General features: G+C 39.1%; 1 protein-coding gene across 1 annotated transcript in view; it reads left to right on the plus strand.

Moving 5' to 3' along the window:
- EPB41L4A (erythrocyte membrane protein band 4.1 like 4A) overlaps positions 1-19,728 on the plus strand; it is a 256,576-nt gene that overhangs the window by 139,749 nt on the left and 97,099 nt on the right. Inside the window, exons 4-9 of the mRNA XM_060091850.1 lie at positions 1,019-1,097; positions 11,705-11,802; positions 12,989-13,109; positions 15,627-15,714; positions 18,218-18,306; positions 18,867-18,930. Coding sequence (XP_059947833.1) covers positions 1,019-1,097; positions 11,705-11,802; positions 12,989-13,109; positions 15,627-15,714; positions 18,218-18,306; positions 18,867-18,930 — 539 coding nt within the window. The remainder of the gene's footprint in view (positions 1-1,018; positions 1,098-11,704; positions 11,803-12,988; positions 13,110-15,626; positions 15,715-18,217; positions 18,307-18,866; positions 18,931-19,728) is intronic.

The raw sequence follows: 19,728 nt of genomic DNA on the forward strand, positions 1-19,728 counted from the left end.
GTGAGAAGATTTAAATTAAGATCGATCCTCTTAGCCAATTTCAAGTATGTAATACAGTAGTATTATACAATAGTTAACTATTGTCCCCAAACTCTACATTAAATCACCAGAACTCATTCATCTTGCATAACTGACACTTTTTACTGTTTGACTGACAGCTTCCCATGTCTCCCTCCTCCTGGCCCTGGGCAGCCACCATTCTACTTTCTGCACTTAGGCATGTGACTGTTTTAGATTACACATATAAGTGAGATCAGGCAGTATTTATTTTTTTGTGTCTGGCTTGTTGCACGTAGCTTAATGTTCTCCAGGTTCATCCATGTTGTCACAAATGGGAGGATTTCCTTCTTTTCATGGCTGAATAATATTACATTGTGTATGTATATCCCATTTCTTTGTGCACATTCATCTACTGATAGGTTGTTTCCATGTCTTGGCTTTTGTAAATAATGTTGCAGTGAAAATGGGGGTGCATACATCTCTTGGAGATCCTGATTTCATTTCCTTTGGATAAATACCCAGTAGTGGGATTGTTGGCTCATATGGTAGCTCTGTTTTTAACTTTCTGAGGAACTTCCATACTGTTTTCCCTAATGGTTTGATCAATTTCCATCCCACCAACAGTGCACAAGTCTTCCCCTTTCTCCACATCCTCACCAACACTTTTGTCTTTTTGACAGTAGCCCTTCTTGTAGGTGTGAGGTTGGCATCTCACTGTGGTTTTGATTTGCATTTTCCTGATGATTAGCCATGTTGAATATCTTTTCATGTATCTTTTGGCCATTTGAATGTCTTCTTTGGAAAAAATGTTTATTTAGGTTCCATTATTTTAATTGGGTTGTTTGTTTTTTGCTATTGAGTTGTATAAGTTCCTCATATATTTTGGATATTAACCCCTTATCCAGTATATGGTTTGCAAATATTTTTGGTGAGTGTAATTTTTAGTAGTTGTGTAATGTTACACTACTATTTTGACTAATTTATAATGTGAAATTTAATTTCTATTTCTTATTTTTAGCTGGACCTCCATATACTTTGTATTTTGGTATTAAATTCTATGCCGAAGATCCATGTAAGCTTAAAGAAGAAATAACCAGGTATAGTACTGACTTTGCTTTTGATCAGTACATGTATGACATATACAAAAGGCTTTATTTAAAACAAATTGGGGTCAAATATTTGGATGGGTGTCTGCAGGCATTTTGTAATGGGACTCCTGTGAGAGTTAAATTTAAACTAGCATTGCATGAGGCAGTTCAGTGTCTGACGATAGATGTGTTTGAACAATGGAGTGGACCTGGGTGACATGGTAATAGATTCTGCATCTGCTGTGATGGGATATTTCTGTATTGTTACTGTGAAGGATGCATTCAGTCTTTGTAGTTCTGTAAATGTAGCCATCTGAACTGCGTAAATGGAGGATATATATTTTTTAAAATTTATTTTATAGAAGTACAGTTGACTTACAATGTTTTGTTAGTTTCTGCTGTATAGCAAAGTGATTCAGTTATACATATACATATATATTCTTTTTCATATTCTTTTCCCATGGTTTGTTACAGGATATTGAATATAGTTACCTGTGCTATACAGTAGGACCTTGTTGTTTATCCATTCTATATATAATAGTTTGCATCTGCTAATTCCAAACTCCCAATCCCTCCCTCCCCCACCCCACCTCCCCCTTGGCAACCACAAGTCTGTTCTCTATGTCTGTGAGTCTGTTTCTGTTTCATGGATAAATTCATTCATGTAGGGACAGTATTTTGATGCTGAGCTTGCATACGTAATTATAAACTTGAAGAGCCACTCACTTCTCTTTAATTGTCATAGCTTAAATATCAGCTGTCCAGGGATTTCATTCATCTCTATGGAAAATGAAAAGATAATTGCTTTTAGTATTAAGGGAGAGAAAAAACCCAGTGTTTTTTAATGCATTACTTTACCTTTGTCATCAAATATCTTATTTCAGTTAAGACAGAATTTCTGATTGGTATTGATTATATTGTTAAAGCAGCCCACACCAGCATTTGAAAATGGCTTATAAAGAGCAGACAATAGCATTATGTTTTCACTTATTCCACTAGTGACCTGCCTGCATTTGATAGCAAAAACAGAAGCGTTTTCCCTAACTGAACTCTAAATGGTCAGTTTTCCGAGTGAACCCATCATTGGCTTGAGTAAAGCCTAATGCATTGCTCAGAAAATTGGAAATCATCTCCTTGATAACTAAGACAGTCTATGGTCTTGTTGCTATTCTATCCTTTCATCTTTTTCCTTAGACTTTCTTTTGTCTTGATTCTGCACTGCACACAGAAGAGTGAGAAGAGGGTCAGCTAATCAGACCTTTTATCTTCCGCTCTGAAGTGCTGTAATTAGGCCTCATTTGTAGAACTGTGCTGACATCTGCTTTGCCTCTCCCATCACCACGTTGTTAGCAAGCACTTGCAAAGGCAGGGCTGCCTCTCCAGGGTTTCTCCGAGCACACCTCTATGGGAGAAGGGGCACTGTGCTGGGGAGAGGTTGAGGCGAGGGGTCATGTTTACATTAGAATTTCATGAAGAGTCTTTGCATTCAAGAGGGATTTCTGAGTTGAGGGCTTATGGGGAAACTGAGTCCAAGTGGTATAAATGCACATTTATATCTGTAACTCATTAGGGAATTACAGGGCACAACATTTTATGAAAATACAAGGAAAGTTCTTCGTTTTCATGTTATCAGTAACCTCTCTGTGCTCAATTTCCTCACCTGTAATATTGGAGATGTACCTGTCTCATAAGGTTTTTGTAAGCATTAAATGGAATAATGTTTGTAAAGCTCTTATAAATTGGTTGTTTCGGCTCATAGTTAAGTGCTTGATAAATGCTAGCACTTACTATTTCGTTCTCTCTTTGCTCTGGTGGTTCAGTGAGTTACGTCTTCTTTTTTTTGGCTGCGTTGGTTCTTCGTTGCTGCGCACGGGCTTTCTCTAGTTGTGGCAAGCGGGGGCTATTCTTCATTGCAGCGCACGGGCTTCTCATTGTGGTGGCTTCTCTTGTTGCAGAACGTGGGCTCTAGGTACGTGGGCTTCAGTAGTTGCAGCACTCGGGCTCAGTAGTTGCGACACGCGGGCCCTAGAGTGCAGGCTCAGTAGTTGTGGCACATGGGCTTTGCTGCTCCGCGGCATGTGGGATCTTCCCGGACCAGAGATCGAACCCGTGTCACCTGCACTGGCAGGCGGATTCTTAACCACTGCGCCACCAGGGAAGTCCCCCAGTGAGTTACATCTTAAATGAGAGATGCCAAAAGATACTTGATTTAGTGTTAAGAAGGGGGGAAAAGAGCAGTGTTTTATAATGCATTACTTCACATCTGTTTACCAAATACTGATGATGAAGGGAAATTTCCCTTTAGAATCTACTAACAGCTCATTAGCAGAATATATGGATTTGTGTGTAATCTACGACCCCACAATATATTGAATACAACCTTTTTTTCCTCAAGTTTTAGACCATTTCATGTAAAGAACCAGATGATATTGTTGGCTTAGTTAGTGGCCATGATCTATAATAATTTGTTTTTATTGTACAAAACATAGAGTCGAATTTAAGTAAGTTAAATGAGCATTTAATGTGATATTATTGTATACTGACTCTTAGTATATCCTAGAGATAAAATCATTGATTTGCATGAATATACTAACTTAAATAGTTAGGCATAATGGACCTTAAAAAGGGAAGGGAGTCAATTACATGAGATAATTTTGGCAAAAGCGAAAACTGAAACCAAAAGACAGAATCCCCCAAAATAAGCTACTAAAGGAAAAGCATACTTAGGCCAGCATTTTCAAGTCGAACATTTATCTTGCTTCAGTTCGTTGGAAAATTGTTCCAACCTACTCTGTACTGGCTCTTAGGTTGTTTGTAATTTTTTCCCTTCACTTTCTCTCTTCTATTTCTTTTTTCTTTTTTATGAAATTTAATTTAAAAAATTGAAGTATAGTTGACTTACAGTGTTTCAGGTGTACAGCAAAGTGATTCATTATACATACACATATATATTCTTTTTCAGATTCTGTTCTCTCATAGGTTATTACAAGATATTGAATATAGTTCCCTGTGTTATACAGTAGGTTCTTATTCCATCTATTTTATACATAGTTTGTAATTTTTTGTTATGAAAAATAAAGCTACAGTAAACATGCTTTTTTTCCCTGAATTTTATTTTATTATTTTATTTATTTTTTCTTTATTGGAGTATAATTGCTTCACAATACTGTGCTAGTTTCTATTGCACAACAAAGTGAATCAGCCATATGTATACACATGTCCCCATATCCCTGCCCTCTTGAGCCTCCCTCCCATCCTCCCTATCCCACCCCTCTAGGTCATCACAAATAAACATGCTTTTTAAAAAAATAATTATTTTTATTGTGGTGATTCCATCTAAGAAGAGTTAAAGGATAAAATATAGTACAGAGTCAAGCACAGCTCCCCCTTTTTTTTTTTTTTTTTTGGCTGCGTGCTTGTGGGATTTTAGTTCCCCAGCCAGGGATCAAACCTGCGCCCCCTGCATTGGAAGCACAGAGTCTTAACCACTGGACCACCACCAGGGAAGCCCCTAAACATGCTTTTACTTATTCTTCCATGTATAGTTTTTTTTGAAAGTCACACACAATTTCATACATACGGTTACAGACCTCTTTCACCATCTAACCCATTTGTTTTACTCCCGCCCTTGTGGATGACTACCCAGCTTGTTTCCTTTTTAAAATTATATGTGATGCTGCATTGAATCTTCTCATGTAGATAAATTATCATGCTAGATGATGTATTCCAGAAGGACATTGTATCTTGGGGGAAAATTTTTTAGATGAATGGGATACATTAAAAAATAAGGCTCCAGGGCTTCCCTGGTGGCGCAGTGGTTGGGAGTCCGCCTGCCGATGCAGGGGACACGGGTTCGTGCCCCGGTCAGGGAGGATCCCGCATGGCGTGGAGCGGCTGGGCCCGTGAGCCATGGCCGCTGAGCCTGCGCGTCCGGAGCCTGTGCTCCGCAACGGGAGAGGCCACAACAGTGAGAGGCCGGCGTATGGCAAAAAAAAAAAAAAATTAAAAAAAAAAATAAGGCTCCAGACTATGAAAAATATAAGTTAATAGAATTGCTTCAACTGGGAGTACCTGCTATGTGCTCTAAAATGTTTTCTGAATAGATGAAGTTGGGGGACTCTGAGGTCATATATCCTACCCTCCATTTTTATAAAAAGTTCCTGAGATGTTAGCCAGCTTCTTTCTTCTTAAACATTTTAAAGAGAGGAAACCTTGCTGCTTCACAAAGCAGTTGGAAGTTCAATAAGAAATAAAAGATCTCTGGAACTTCTGTCATCAGCACTAGGTTTTCTTTCTAGGTTTATGCCTAGAAATAAGTCTAATCTCTTTTCTCTTTATCAGTTTTTTAAATAATTTGTGTCCTCATGACATCTGTTAAACTTATTTTCAATTCTGATTCAAAATATTATGACAGCCTTCCATGTATTATGTGTCATTCATAGCTATCTTCTGCAGATTCGATAAGCATAATGCACATATTCGTTAAGAAGGCAGCCTTTGGAGGCAGACAGGCTGGGTTTTGCAGCCTTGCTCTGCCACTCACTGGTTGTGTTGTCTTGAGAAGATTACATAACCTTTTAAAGTCTCAGTTTTCTCATCTGTAAAATGGCATTATAGTATTTCTTCAAAAAGATGATGGGGGACTTCCCAGGTGGTACAGTGGTTAACAATTCACCAGCCAATGCAGGGGACATGGGTTTGAGCCCTGGTCCGGGAATATCCCACATGCCTCAGAGCAACTAAGCCCATGCGCCACAACTACTGAGCCTGTGCTCTAGAGCCCGTGAGGCACAACTACTGAAGTCCGCGCGCCTAGAGCCCATGCTCCGCAACAAGAGAAGGCACCTCGATGAGAAGCCCGCACACCACAACGAAGAGTAGCCCCTGCTCGCCGCAACTAGTGAAAGCCTGCACACAGCAACGAAGACCCAACGCAGCCATAAATAAATAAATAAATAAATAAATGAAAGATGATGAGAGGAATATATAAGATAATACATGCAAAATACTTACCATAATGCAAAAATGAAGTGTTCAGTAGATGGTGGGGGTAGTTAAAATAGAAATAATGATTATCTTATATTTTCAAATTACTGACTAAAAAATTAGGGAGGAAAAGACCAACTTGGAGCCCTGAGGATAGGTCTTCCAGGTGAAAGTCAATCCATTAATCAGAATATCCTACTACTGCCCTCTAGCCTGCATTTCTTGAATTTGTACATAAAGACAGAATTCACTCACCCACTCACCCTCCTTTCAATACTGTGTGGAGCACTGTTGTCCAGTGCACTGAGGACAAGGAGATTCTACAGTGACCAAAAGAGAGCTATGGTTTCAGTCCCCCAGAGAGAGAAGACGGAGAGTGAGTGGGTCTGAGTGAGTGAGTCTGCCTGTATCTTTGCTGACAACCCTATGTGTGATGACACTGAAAGTTTAACTCTTTCTAAAAAGAGAATAATGTTAGTTCCAAATGACTTGTTCATGATGAATACATTTTAGCTTCTGAAAACAGGTGTTTGTTTTTTAATATTTTATTGTACTTTGTTGGGGATTGACATTAAACTCGTCACTTATTTATTATTATTATACTGGGTAATCCATATCCTTCTCTTTGTTAAGGTTAGTGTGTTTTAGCTTCTTTATGAGCTGAGTGACCTTCAGTCACACATTCTCTTCCAGTGTCCCTGTCTCCTTCTCTAAGTGAAGTTAATGGGTCTCAACACATCAGAGTTGAGCTGTGGGTCACATTTCAGGATGGATTCAAAAGACATTGTGACCTTAAAAGGACTATATAAATACAAGGTGATACTGCTACTCTTTGCTCCTGTATGTTTATCATCAGTTGTAAACTGCAAAAATGTTATTCCCAATCTTTGTCATTTTCTCTTGAGAGTCAGTGGGTGCTTTCTCTCCTGCTTTTCTTTTTCTTAAGTCATACATGCTATTTTCCCCACAGTGTTCAGTACTATGTTATTATTTAAACATTTCCTTCTGTCCTGCACATTAAGTTTCATCCAGAATGATTAGGCTCCTGTCACAGGCTGCATCCCTCTCTGTTGGAGGCAGAAAACCGACCTGCCTTTCCTGTAGGCAGGTGCTTTCCTCTCAGATGTCTCAGTGTCACATTTTGCTGGCACCAGAAATCAAACTTCTACTTGTCCTCATATCTTTCAGTTTCCTCACCAGGGTCTCAACGAAGGCTGCTGTGAGCCTTCCTGGCTGTCTTGGGCCCCAGAAGTCTCAAGAGAACCTCCTGTTTGGGCTCTGGAAAGAACAGCATTGCTTCTTCTTTTTTTTTTTTTTTTTACATCTTTATTGGAGTATAATTGCTTTACAATAGTGTGTTAGTTTCTGCTTTATAACAAAGTGAATCAGTTATACATATACATATGTTCCCATATCTCTTCCCTCTTGCGTCTCCCTCCCTCCCTCCCTCCCACCCTCCCTATCCCACCCCTCCAGGCGGTCACAAAGCACCAAGCTGATCTCCCTGTGCTATGCGGCTGCTTCCCACTAGCTATCTACCTTACATTTGGTAGTGTATATATGTCCATGCCTCTCTCTCGCTTTGTCACAGCTTACCCTCCCCCTCTCCATATCCTCAAGTCCATTCTCTAGTAGGTCTGTGTCTTTATTCCTGTCTTACCCCTAGGTTCTTCATGACATTTTTTTTTCTTAAATTCCATATATATGTATTAGCATACGGTATTTGTCTTTCTCTTTCTGACTTACTTCACTCTGTATGACAGACTCTAGGTCTATCCACCTCATTACAAATAGCTCAATTTTGTTTCTCTTTATGGCTGAGTAATATTCCATTGTATATATATGCCACATCTTCTTTATCCATTCATCCGATGATGAACACTTAGGTTGTTTCCATCTCCGGGCTATTGTAAATAGAGCTGCAGTGAACATTTTGGTACATGACTCTTTTTGAATTATGGTTTTCTCAGGGTATATGCCCAGTAGTGGGAGCATCTCTTCTTTAAGCAAATCTCCTTTGCCTGTTCTTCTCATCTCTGACACTTGCTAAATTGTCTGTGGTCCTTAGCAGCTTGTACATCCTGGGTGTTAATTCAGCTCTATTCTCTGAACATCACATAAACACAAAATGGTGAGGCCAGTATTTCAGGTCCTTCTCTTGTGTTGTACTGGTTGTACTGTTGTGATGAGGGAGGATGGGGTGCAAGATGGAGGGCTTCTCCCCCAGGGCTCATAATCTAGTTTGGGCCACAGTGCATGTACACCAGTATGGTAATTTACATACAAAGACAGCCAGTAATGCGGCCTCTGCTTTGTACCGGAGTGTGTTCTGGAAAGCTTCCTTATTAAGAGGATCATGTTAAATCAACATTTTCTTTTCCCCAATGTGGGTACAACGTAACTAGGGTTACAATATAGTTTATTGTTCAAACCCTAACACTTGGGAGAATGATGAAGAGAGTTATTAATAATGGGGAATGTGTAACAGACTTAAGTTAGAACTGTCTTAGGCAAACTGGGATTTATCGAGTTAAAACCAGAGATAAACAAGGACTCACACATGCAATCATAGCCTTAATCAGAATGATGTAGAAGGAAAGACTTAGGAGCTCTAAATCTGTAATTTAAATAAAAAATTGTAGTCTAGGTCCCATAAATGGACAAAATAAGTTATATATAGTTAAAAACAAGCCCTGAGATAAGATAAAATGTTCAGCATATAAAAATATGATTTTACTGTATCATAGATTTGTCTTATACAAAACTAATATGCTTACTGTGATAAAAATTAATAAAATTATTAGTTAAAAATAGTTTACTTGTCTTCTTTGATTTTAGTGGATTATTTTTTTTAATGGAATGACTTAAAGATCTCTAGTATCTTTAAAAGGCAGGCTACCCACGGAAGTTTGAACAGATGTCCTTTTTTTTCTTCATGAATTTCTCAGAGACAACTAAGAATGTTCATTTTTTTCCATTTTCATCTCTCTATCTGTTCATTCATATATCTGTCATCAAGTCAACAGCTATTTACTGAGCAGTTACTGTGTGCTAAACCCTAGGTACTGGGAATACAGTCACCAGTGAGGTCTGGTTCCTTTTTCTTTGTACAGGCTTGTCTTTCTCTGTTTCAGCTCTGTCTTTGTAAAAGCAAGGAGAAATCATCTCCTTGGTTCTCTTTCCCTTTCTCTCTGAAGGAAAGTCTTATGGGATTAGGTCCCTCAGTTTCTTTATTTGGCAAAAGATTTTACTATTCAGTCAAATGTTATGAAAGTCTTAATGGAGCAAGACAGATATGCCTCTGTGACTTACTTACTCAAAAAAATACACTTTAGGAAAAGAGATTCCAAGTTAACAATAGAGGAAGGGAGTGAATCTAAACACAAGTTTCCAGCAAGCAGTAGTAATTCTGGGGAAATGTCTCTATATTTTTGCATTTCAGTTCTGTTAATGTCACTTTACTCTGCTTTTCTCCTCTTCAAGAGGAACCCAGATGATTATAACAAAGTGGATTTGATATCTAAGATGAGCATTCAGGGAACAGAAAGTAGTTAGTAGGGCTGGGAAAGTGAACGCAACTTAAGGAGTGGGGTTAGCCATTGGTAATGGCAAGAGATTTGGCTCAAGAAATAAGCAAGTCTTGTAAGCTATCTTAGGGATCTTGAACTTAGTCCTGAAGGCAAAGGGAAGTGTCTTAAGTTTTGTTTGTTTTTAAATCCAGGGAGTGACATTATCCTAGTTACCTCTTGGAAGGGTCATTTGCAAGAGAGATAAGTATGACTAGTGGCAAGGGTAGTGAAGGTTTTAGAAACCCAGTGGTTAGTGACCTGGACTAGGAGATGGAAGAAAGTGTATGGACTCCAAAAAACAGGTTTAGTGATTGAACGTGGGTGCCAGGGGTTACACGTTGTCCTGGGTTTCCCTTGCTTATGTGTCTGGAGAACCGTGGTGACATTTACTAAATGAGTAGTGGGGAAACACAAGGTGTTAGGCAGATTTTCACTTAAGCCTGTGGGTACAAAGTTGATTATCAGTCTTCTAGAAATAATCAGAGTAGCATCTAAAATTCACTAAGAACTTTGGTTGTGAGCCTTGGGTGAAGAAAAACTTAACCACAGCTGATTTTTATAATTAATTTCCTATGCTTTTTTCCTGCCATTCCCAATGACAGCAAGCGTCACCTTGCAAAGAAAGAGAAATCACAAAAGACAGCCTGGTGTCTGTGTGTGTGTGTGTGTGTGTGTGTGTGTGAGTGAGTGAGAGAGAGAGAGAGAGAGAGAGAGAGAGAGAGAGAGAGAATGAGAATAAGTGATGATGGCTGAGGATGGCATGGATGGTTCATTGTATTTGTTCATAAACCTCTTTCACCCACTGGCAGAAAGGCTGAATGGGAGGGGTAGGGGGAAAGCTAGCTAAGGTTGCATAACTTCCTGATTAAGAGAGTGCTAGGGTCACATTGCCTGGGTTCCAGTTCTAGCTATGCTACTTAACTAGTTGCGAGATCGTGGACAAATTTTTTCATCTCTTTGTGTCTGTTAGCTTCTTCATCTGCAAAAGAGATAATAATAGTGCTAACCTCATTTTAAAGTCTTAAATAAGTTATTGTCTGTAAAATACTTGGAATGAGTTACTATATTTACAATGTTTAGAACAGTGGGTAGCACTGTTATTTATTTATTTATTCATTCATTCATTCATTCATTCGTTCATTTATTTATTTATGGCGGCTGTGTTGGGTCCTTGTTACTGTGCGAGGGCTTTCTCTAGTAGTGGTGAGTGGAGGCTACTCTTCGTTGCTGTGTGCGGGCTTCTCATCGCGGTGACTTCTCTTGTTGCAGAGCACGGGCTCTAGGTGCGCGGGCTTCAGTAGTTGTAGCACGCAGGCTTCAGTAGTTGTGGCACGCAGGCTCAGTAGTTGTGGCACACAGGCTTATTTGCTTCATGGCATGTGGGATCCTCCCGGACCAGGGCTCAAACCCACGTCCCCTGCATTGGCAGGCGGATTCTTAACCACTGCACCACCAGGGAAGCTGGTAGCACTATTATTATACAAGGTTTTCTTCTAGCAGATGGAATGAGCAAAGCCGCAGATAATGGGCAGCATCTTAATAAGTGGGAGGATTGATGGAATTACATTATAATGACCTTTCTGTCCTGTATCCATGATTTTAGACCCTGATAACACATAGCATATTGTCTGGGTCCTTGTAATTTGTTCATCCCAGTGAGAACATGTTGTAGTGTTAGTGGCAGTGGCAGTGATGAGAATCGTGAGACTAGCTTGTATGAAATCTCCACGTCAGCCTGATGAGGTGTAGATACTTCATGGTCTCACTTTTACCCTTGAAGAGCCTGGCTGTTATGTGAAGCAGCTGCCCAAGGCCAAGAGCTCGTGAGTCCTGGAGCTGGGATGCAATCCAGCTGGTTTAACTTGAGAGCCTCCACTCTTTAGCCACTATCCTGATTGCCTCTGCAGTGTGTATAAATAGTCCCTGTTCACGCAACGGCCCCCTCACAAAAGAGCAGAAAATGGCTTTATTTTCGTTAAAGGTGATGGGTTTCAGGGTCTGAAACTACAGGTCAGGGTAGTGGAAGATATCATTAATCTCTCTTTTCCGTTTCTCTTTTAGATACCAGTTTTTCTTGCAGGTGAAGCAAGATGTCCTTCAGGGCCGGCTGCCCTGCCCCGTCAACACTGCTGCTCAGCTGGGAGCGTATGCCATCCAGTGTAGGTTCCACTTAAGCAAATTTGCTTCAGAGCTCTTGAGAAGAATGTTTGAATTTTTCTTTTTAAGCAAGTTTATAAAGTTCTTCTTATCAAATGACATTTTGCTAAAAAGGAATTGAATTTAGTCAGAATTCAAGTTTTAATCAGTGTGCCTTCAGAAGGGGTAAAAGTGAAGCCAGTTACATATCCCTTGTAGTAGGTTACATGGAGTTTTAGTCACAGGAGTAGCACTGATTCTTGATTCCATGGAAGGTCTGAAAATTTGTTCTATTCTACATTCCTCCTGAGTTGATTGATCCCTCTGAGCCACTCTGCCTCAGAGATCCCACTGCTTCCAAGCGGCTGTTGTGATGACCCCACGTGGGCAGGTGCCATTGCCAGTTTAGAGTGTGGCCCACAGTCTGCACCCATTGTCCATCAGCTCTTGCCATCAATATGGTGGCCATGGGGGCAGCTCCAGGTTGCACTGTCATTTTGGAGGCTAAAGCTGAGGCTGTTTCCACTTATATTTACTGAGCCCCTTCTAAGAATCAAGCAGGGTATGGGGGTGATGAGACAGCATGTTCCTTGCCTGTGTGATTCTTGCAGACCAGAAATAGTTTAGAAAAAATATTCTAGAAAAAATGTTGTGTAAATGAACTGGGGAACTGGTTGGGTTTGGAAGGTGGATTAATGTAGGGAGAATTTTTATAAGCATAACATAGTGAGCTCTCTGGTTTCATTTAGTTTCTTTGTGTAAACTGTAATGGGGTTATGTGCAGCATTGTATTATATTTCCATGACCATTATGTGGGGCAAATACGTTTTGAACCACATGATTTATCTCTTGGTGTCATTGTCTGAGAGAGGATATGGTTGTTTTTCACCTCAAGCATTTCCATTATATGTACTTTAAATTCTGTTCACAACCTTTTACTTCATATAAACTGGTAAGAATAACTTAAATGAAAATGATAATCATAGTCTTGCAGAAAGCAAAAGTTTTATCTTTTTAAGATAAGATTTTGTTTATACTATCTTTATATTCTCATCAGAGTTGTTTTAAACTAAAATTAGTTATTATCTTATATAAATTTATTAATAAAGCATTTGAAGAAAATGTTTAAGCATGAGAAGAAAACTTTTATTCCTGTATTTTTAGGAATATTTTCCTAAAATGGAAAAAAATTAGTTTCTTTCTTTTTAGCGGAACTTGGAGATTATGATCCATATAAGCATACTGCGGGGTATGTGTCAGAGTACCGGTTTGTTCCTGATCAGAAGGAAGAACTTGAAGAAGCTATAGAAAGGATTCATAAAACTCTAATGTAAGAATCACATTTTATTAACAATAATCAACATGTTGTACATTAGAGCCCCAGAACTTCATCTTGAAACTAGAAGTTTATATTTTTTGACCAACATCTCTCCATTTCCTGCACCGCCCCATTCCCTACCCACCCAGGCCCTGGTAACCACCGTTCTAGTCTGTGTTTTTATGAGCTTGGCTTTTTTAGATTCCACATACAGGTGGTATTATACAAGAATTTGTCTTTATCTGTCTTACTTCACTTAGCATTATGCCCTCAAGGTCTATCCATACACTTGAAAGTTGCTAAGAGAGTAGATCTCAAATGTTATCACAACAAAAAAGAAATGGTCATTATGTAACGAGATGGAGGTGTTAGCTATGCTATAGTGGTGATCATTTTGCAGTATATAAGTGTATCAAATCAACATGTTGTACACCTTTAACTTATATAATGTTATATGTCAATTATATCTCAATAAAGCTGGAAGAAAAAGAATCCCACTTTACGTCACATCGCCCATCAACCATCATTTTATGCTATTGTCAGGCTTAAGAAAAGTTTCTTAACAAATTCTTCATCTGTGCCTTGAACATTTTTTCTTTTCAAAGTTTTTTTTTTTTTTACTGCTTATAACACTAAAATGCACATAGGAAACCCAAACAGTTTAAAAAGTATAAAGGAGAAAAAAAAGTGAAGAAGAGAGAGTAAATCCCAGTACCTAAAGTCAACATATTTTTAGTTAATGGCCTTTCAGACCTCTCTCTATGCATGATTTCCCATAGAGAAAATTTATTTTATATAGATTTATGTATGTATGATTTTACAATGAAATCATTCTGTACATACTGTATTTTGCAATCTTCTATTTTTTTCAGTCACCAGTACCTTGTGAAATTTATTTTTTTAAACTATAAATATATGTTATTACCACAAAAGCCTTAATGTATTCTGGATTTGCTCTGTCTTAAGTATGTAAGTTCTTCACAGTTACAAGCAAAGCCCTGTTCAGTCTCTAGCAATGAATCTGGAGATCATGATGCCATTGTGGAGCCTCAAGGGGTATTATGTTAACACCACATGTGCTTCTGAGAAATAAACACACTCCACTAGTAGGATTTTTAATTAATGGCCTGCAGCATTGAAGTTATAATTTAATTATAGTTATTTTGGTTAAATCCTCTATACTGATTAACTTTGCTTTATTGCCTCTTATGTAACATTCCCCTTTGAATTTGCTTGGTTTCTTTCAGATGTATTACAGTTAAGGTGAAAAAAAGTGTAGAATTAATCTGGTCAACAAAAAATGTTTGCCTAAAGGATCTGTTTCAGTGAGTAGCACCAGAAGTCAGTTGCTGAATTGCAATCAGAGAAACTAGGCTTTCCACCTTGTATTAACATGCCCCAGAATGCTCTCCAGCCTGGTTCTAGAGTCCTTCGTTTTAAGGTTTCACTGAAGTGGGTGCTAAGAGAGTACCTGTTATAACATTATGAAGGGCACCGTCTTTGGCACATTCTGAGAATACTGATTCTGCTAGGAGTTTCCAAGTACACTTATGTTTTGAAATTATCAGGGAGCTTTGATAAAGGACCTTATCTGTTTTATGACATGGCGTTGACAGCGTGACTCTTATTTCTAAAAGACTAAAGCTTGATCAAGGTTTGGTAGCTTTCTTGTATCTAATTTGTGGTAAACATTCTTCTTTATAGATTTCAAAAGTATTATATTGCTGGGCTTTCCAGAGTACCATGGCTGAAACATGGGATTGCATCGAAGCAGGATTTCTTAATTTTTAAAAATTTGTGACTCCTTTTGTTAACCATTAAAAATCTCTCTCTCTCTCTCTCTCTCTCTCTCATACACACACACACACACACACACGCGGGCGTGTGCGCACACACACACACAGAGTTCCAGTCATCCATGGAGATTCCTGGCAGATGCTTACCCTCTTTAGGAATGAATGCTATTTTCTGTATATTGTCACCAATGAAGATTTTGGGAAGATTTTTATACTTTGTATTAAGAAAGTGACAAGTACTTTGACATTTCTAAAGAACTACACATGTGCTCAGGAGATGCTGATGAGCCCCGGTTGGGTGGTGAGGGCCCCATTCTCTTTTTCCCTCCAACACTGCTCTCCTTCGTTTGCCTCCCGGTGGAGAGCTGCCGGTACACAGAGACGTTTTACTGTCTGTAAAGGGTATGCTTTTTAATTTGAGTGCTTATATGCTCAGTAATCTCTTTGGGGGTTTCTGAAACTGAGACTTTTAATATATGTGGGGCTACTGGGATCAGCTATAATGAGCAAAACTAGATTTGGTAAATGAAATTAACTTACAAGTATCACCTCAAGAGTATTAAAATTTTGTCACCACGAAGGCAAGAGTCTTCTTGAAATACAAAGGCTTATGTTTGCATTAGCACAAAGGATTATTTATTTTTCCAGTGAATACAGTGAAAATGGCTTCTGTTCCCTGTGAGCGTAGTAGCTATCAGTAAAGTAAGGCTCTTTGTTTTTATGCTGGGCGTAGGGGTCAGGCTCCTTCTGAAGCGGAGCTGAATTACTTGAGGACTGCTAAATCCCTGGAGATGTACGGTGTTGACCTCCATCCTGTCTATGTGAGTAACATTTAATTAACACAAAGTATTTTAAGCTGATGACATTTTCTTAAAAAGTCACTGGAACTCCCAAAGGAAAGCAGCAGTCCTGTTGTTTAGCGAGCAGATGATACTTCTTCATCTGTGTTTTTGAACACAAAGAATCTCTTGCGTGGATTAAAGCCTAATGAGTTTTGCATAAAGGTCTGTGATTATATTTCCATGTGTAGAAAAACAATTAACTGGGCTTGAAAACACAACCTGGATAACAGCTCCAGAGGGCTTAGCTAAACATCAAAGCAGTTTTAAATTGGTCTATAATTGATTATATTAGACAGAAAACAGGAGGATTTTCCAAAAAATAGATTTTATGGCTGAAAAACATTCATAAAATCACCTGCCTGCTAAAGTAGACTTTAGGCAACAGTATATGTGTAACTGTTGGTGGTTCTATGTTGGATATGCAGGTTCTGTCAATATTAGGGTTGCTGCCTACTGTAGTTATTGCCACTGCATAAATAGGAGAATTTTTGCAGTTTTTCTTCAGTGGCTGATGAAAACTTACGGAATATGATCAGTGAGCACTTACACTGAATCTGTACTGAGTGTTCAGGATCCAGGTCTTCAACTTTGAGCCACTTCTCTAAGGTTACCAACTGGTTATTCTACACCAGTGAGATTGGAATGTCATTGTCTTTGATTTTATGAGAGTTTAGTTACCAATAGACAAATCTGATTATTTGAGAAAATGAACCAGGTGTCTTATTCTTTACACGAAGTGAATTGCTAAAGATTATACGTAGATTGAATGTTTGTCATTTGGATTATGGAACTCAGTTGGGTTTTTTTTGGAACTCAATTTTTAAGAAACCCTGATAAGACTTACTGTAATGCAAACAGCTCATTGATGTTTTCATTTTGTAATATGTCTTTTGCTCATCAGAGTTTGCTAAAACAAATCATCTCATATTATTTGTAAAGAATTAGAAGCATCCCTGGTTATACTGTTAATATGGCAATAAAAGTTACATATTTGGGAGAAGTAGTAGCTCCCTGATAAATTACAGTCTCATCTCATTAAACCATTAAATGCTCCATACTACTGTCCTTTAAAAATACTTCTAAAACTTTGTGGAGTAATTTTTTTTTTCTTCTAGCCACATTAATCTTGTTAGGTTTTCAGTTTTTAAAAAAATATATTTTATAGGAAATGTATAAAGAGAGAGTCTTCTGCAAAATGCCTCTGCATTTGTATAATGTTTATTCTAATTCAAAAATATTTTTTTTGTGGGAGGTGGAAATTTATGGCAAACGAACCAAATTCGTTAGAATCTTCCATACATTCCTTTAAAATCGAATTTTTAGAACTGAAAGTGGGCAACAGCTGATATTTTTTGAAAATATATTAGCTATCTCATGTTCCTTGGGAATTTGACTTTGAGGCTGTTATTTGACCTTAGGGTAGAAAAAAGATGGATACAAACACAATTCTCTGTGTGTTCTTGGTATCCACTCTGTTTGTGACCTTTTCATTTCAGAATCCCATTTTCTTTTTTTCTTTTTCTTTTTTTTTTTTTTTGCGGTACGCGGGCCTCTCACTGTTGTGGCCTCTCCCGTTGCAGAGCACAGGCTCCGGATGCGCAGGCTTAGTGGCCATGGCTCACGGGCCCAGCTGCTCCGCGGCATGTGGGATCTTCCCAGACCAGGGCACGAACCCGTGTCCCCTGCATCGGCAGGCGGACTCTCAATCACTGCGCCACCAGGGAAGCCCAGAATCCCATTTTCTTAATTGGGATTTGTTATTGCCCAGAAATGAAGGGTTTCCAGTCTTTACCTACCAGAAGAGATCGTATTTAAAAATTTTTGAGCAGCCTTAAGGTCACAAATGGAAATAGGAAGCAGCATGCTGGAGACCTCAGAAAATCCATGTGTATGTCTTCAGGTGGCTGCCTGAGGTTTCTGGGGAGGGCGGTGGTGAACCAGGACTCATGATTGTCCTGATCAGAGAGTAAGATCAAGACGAGTCTTTGGAAGGGGCCCTTGAGAGCAGCCAGTGGTTGTCAGTTCTTGGCTGCACAGGAGAATCACCGGGAGCATTTATGTGTTTTTGATACCTGGGCCCCTTCATTATAGATTCTCATTTAACCGGTTTTGATGGTACCCAGGCATCAGCATTTTAAGCTGCATGAGGGATTCCAGTTAATGTGCAACCAGGGTTGAACACCACTGTAGAAGCAACACAGGGTGAATCAGTCAGTGGCTGGATTGGTAGGTAGTCCAGGTTCTCTTAATGAACTGAGGTGACCAGTTAGAAAGCACTAAGAAAAATTTTCTTTAAAACTTTGAAAAAAATGAGCAGCACATTAGCTACCATGATAGCTTAGCTAGCTTTCTAAGCTGATGTCTTTCAAAAACCAGATCTAGTATTTATGCAACAGATTATGTGTGTATGGCTAGTTACAGTTTGAGAAAGAGTTTTTACATGAACAAATTTATGGTTATAAACATATGTTTGTTTTTGTAGGGAGAAAACAAATCTGAGTATTTCTTAGGATTAACTCCGGTTGGTGTTGTTGTCTACAAGAATAAAAAACAAGTGGGGAAGTATTTCTGGTAAGTTTAACTTGAGGGCAGAGTTGGTATTAAAGTTGTATGCTGTATGTATTTGGCTTATGGGACTTGTATGTCATTGAAAGAGTTGGGGAAATGCAAACAGGTACATTTCCAGTGGTTGACAAGTAAGTGAGTGAAATTGGGTATAAGTTTTCTCCCAGTGCATATCAGTGTATCTTTTCTCTGTAAATTTCAGGTATTTTGATTCTGGACTCTCTTGTCCATGGAAGCTGTGTGTAGTAGGATTTCCTACCCATTCTAGGATAGTCTGTGGGCCCAGGACTCCTCTGAGTTCTAACTCTAAATGGGGAAGGATCTGAGAGAGATAGGGGAGCCCATAGCACTACACTATGTCTGGGAAGGCAGCACCACCAGGGCCTGGGGACTCCAAGCTTGTCTGCATTTACTGGAGAAGCCCAGGAGAGTGAGAATGGAGTTTTGTTCAAGAAGGTGTCCAGAATGAAGGATGTACATACAGGGAACTCTCTACAATTACAGTATCAGTCTATAAACCAGTCTTTTTCTACTGAATACTTCCCACTATCTGTTTTGCTTTTCAGGCCTCGGATTACAAAGGTTCACTTCAAGGAGACACAATTTGAACTCAGAGTACTGGGAAAAGATGTAAGTTTGTGTTTAGTGCTTAGCTTCCCTGAGATGGGGAGTCTTGTCTACTCATTGATAACTTAGAAGACACGGTGAAGTAAAACCGCCATGTTTTCTTCAGCTGCAGCCACATGGAAGAAGGTTAATTGACTCATGTGAACAATTTGTCAAGGAAGGGAAGGGGAAATGAGTAGAAATGAATGAGTAGGTAATGGAGAAATGTCACTTCAGTTTTATCAAAGGAAAAAACCTAACCTTTCTAGGGCACAGGAGAGAATAGGATGTGATTATCATTATTAGTGTAATTCGATCTTCAGTATGGTCTATGAAGGTAAGATTCATGTAATCAGAAGGGTGCAGCCTGCATGCAGGATAAAATGTATCCTAATTTTGTCCCGAAGTCAATTGAACAACAACCCGTAGGGAGTCACACTTCTGTTCTTTCCCTAGTTGAGCGTCGTAGATAAACCAGATGGGAAATTCTGGATGCTTTCAAGGGAGAGTGTAAGCCAAGGGTGCAGAAATGCTGACGGTCACTCTGCAGGTTGCCAGTGACCTCCAGGACTGTTTGGGTAACGGGTACAGTGTTTGTCAGAGCCGCAGGGTGCTGTCGTGCATTGACAGGTAGCTTTTAGGAAACTGGGCAAAAGAAGACAGGATGTGAAAGCTTCCTTTTAATCTCCCTGTGAAACTAATGCTCCCTTGAAGTGCTGTTCCTATAATTCATGTTTATGGGATACGCGGATGAAAATATGACGTAGGAGAGTTCATCCTTCTGTCTCCTTGATGCTAACTTTATGCTGAAAAAAAACTTAA

The sequence above is a fragment of the Mesoplodon densirostris genome, chromosome 3, assembly GCF_025265405.1.
Source record: "Mesoplodon densirostris isolate mMesDen1 chromosome 3, mMesDen1 primary haplotype, whole genome shotgun sequence".
NCBI lineage: Eukaryota > Metazoa > Chordata > Mammalia > Artiodactyla > Ziphiidae > Mesoplodon > Mesoplodon densirostris.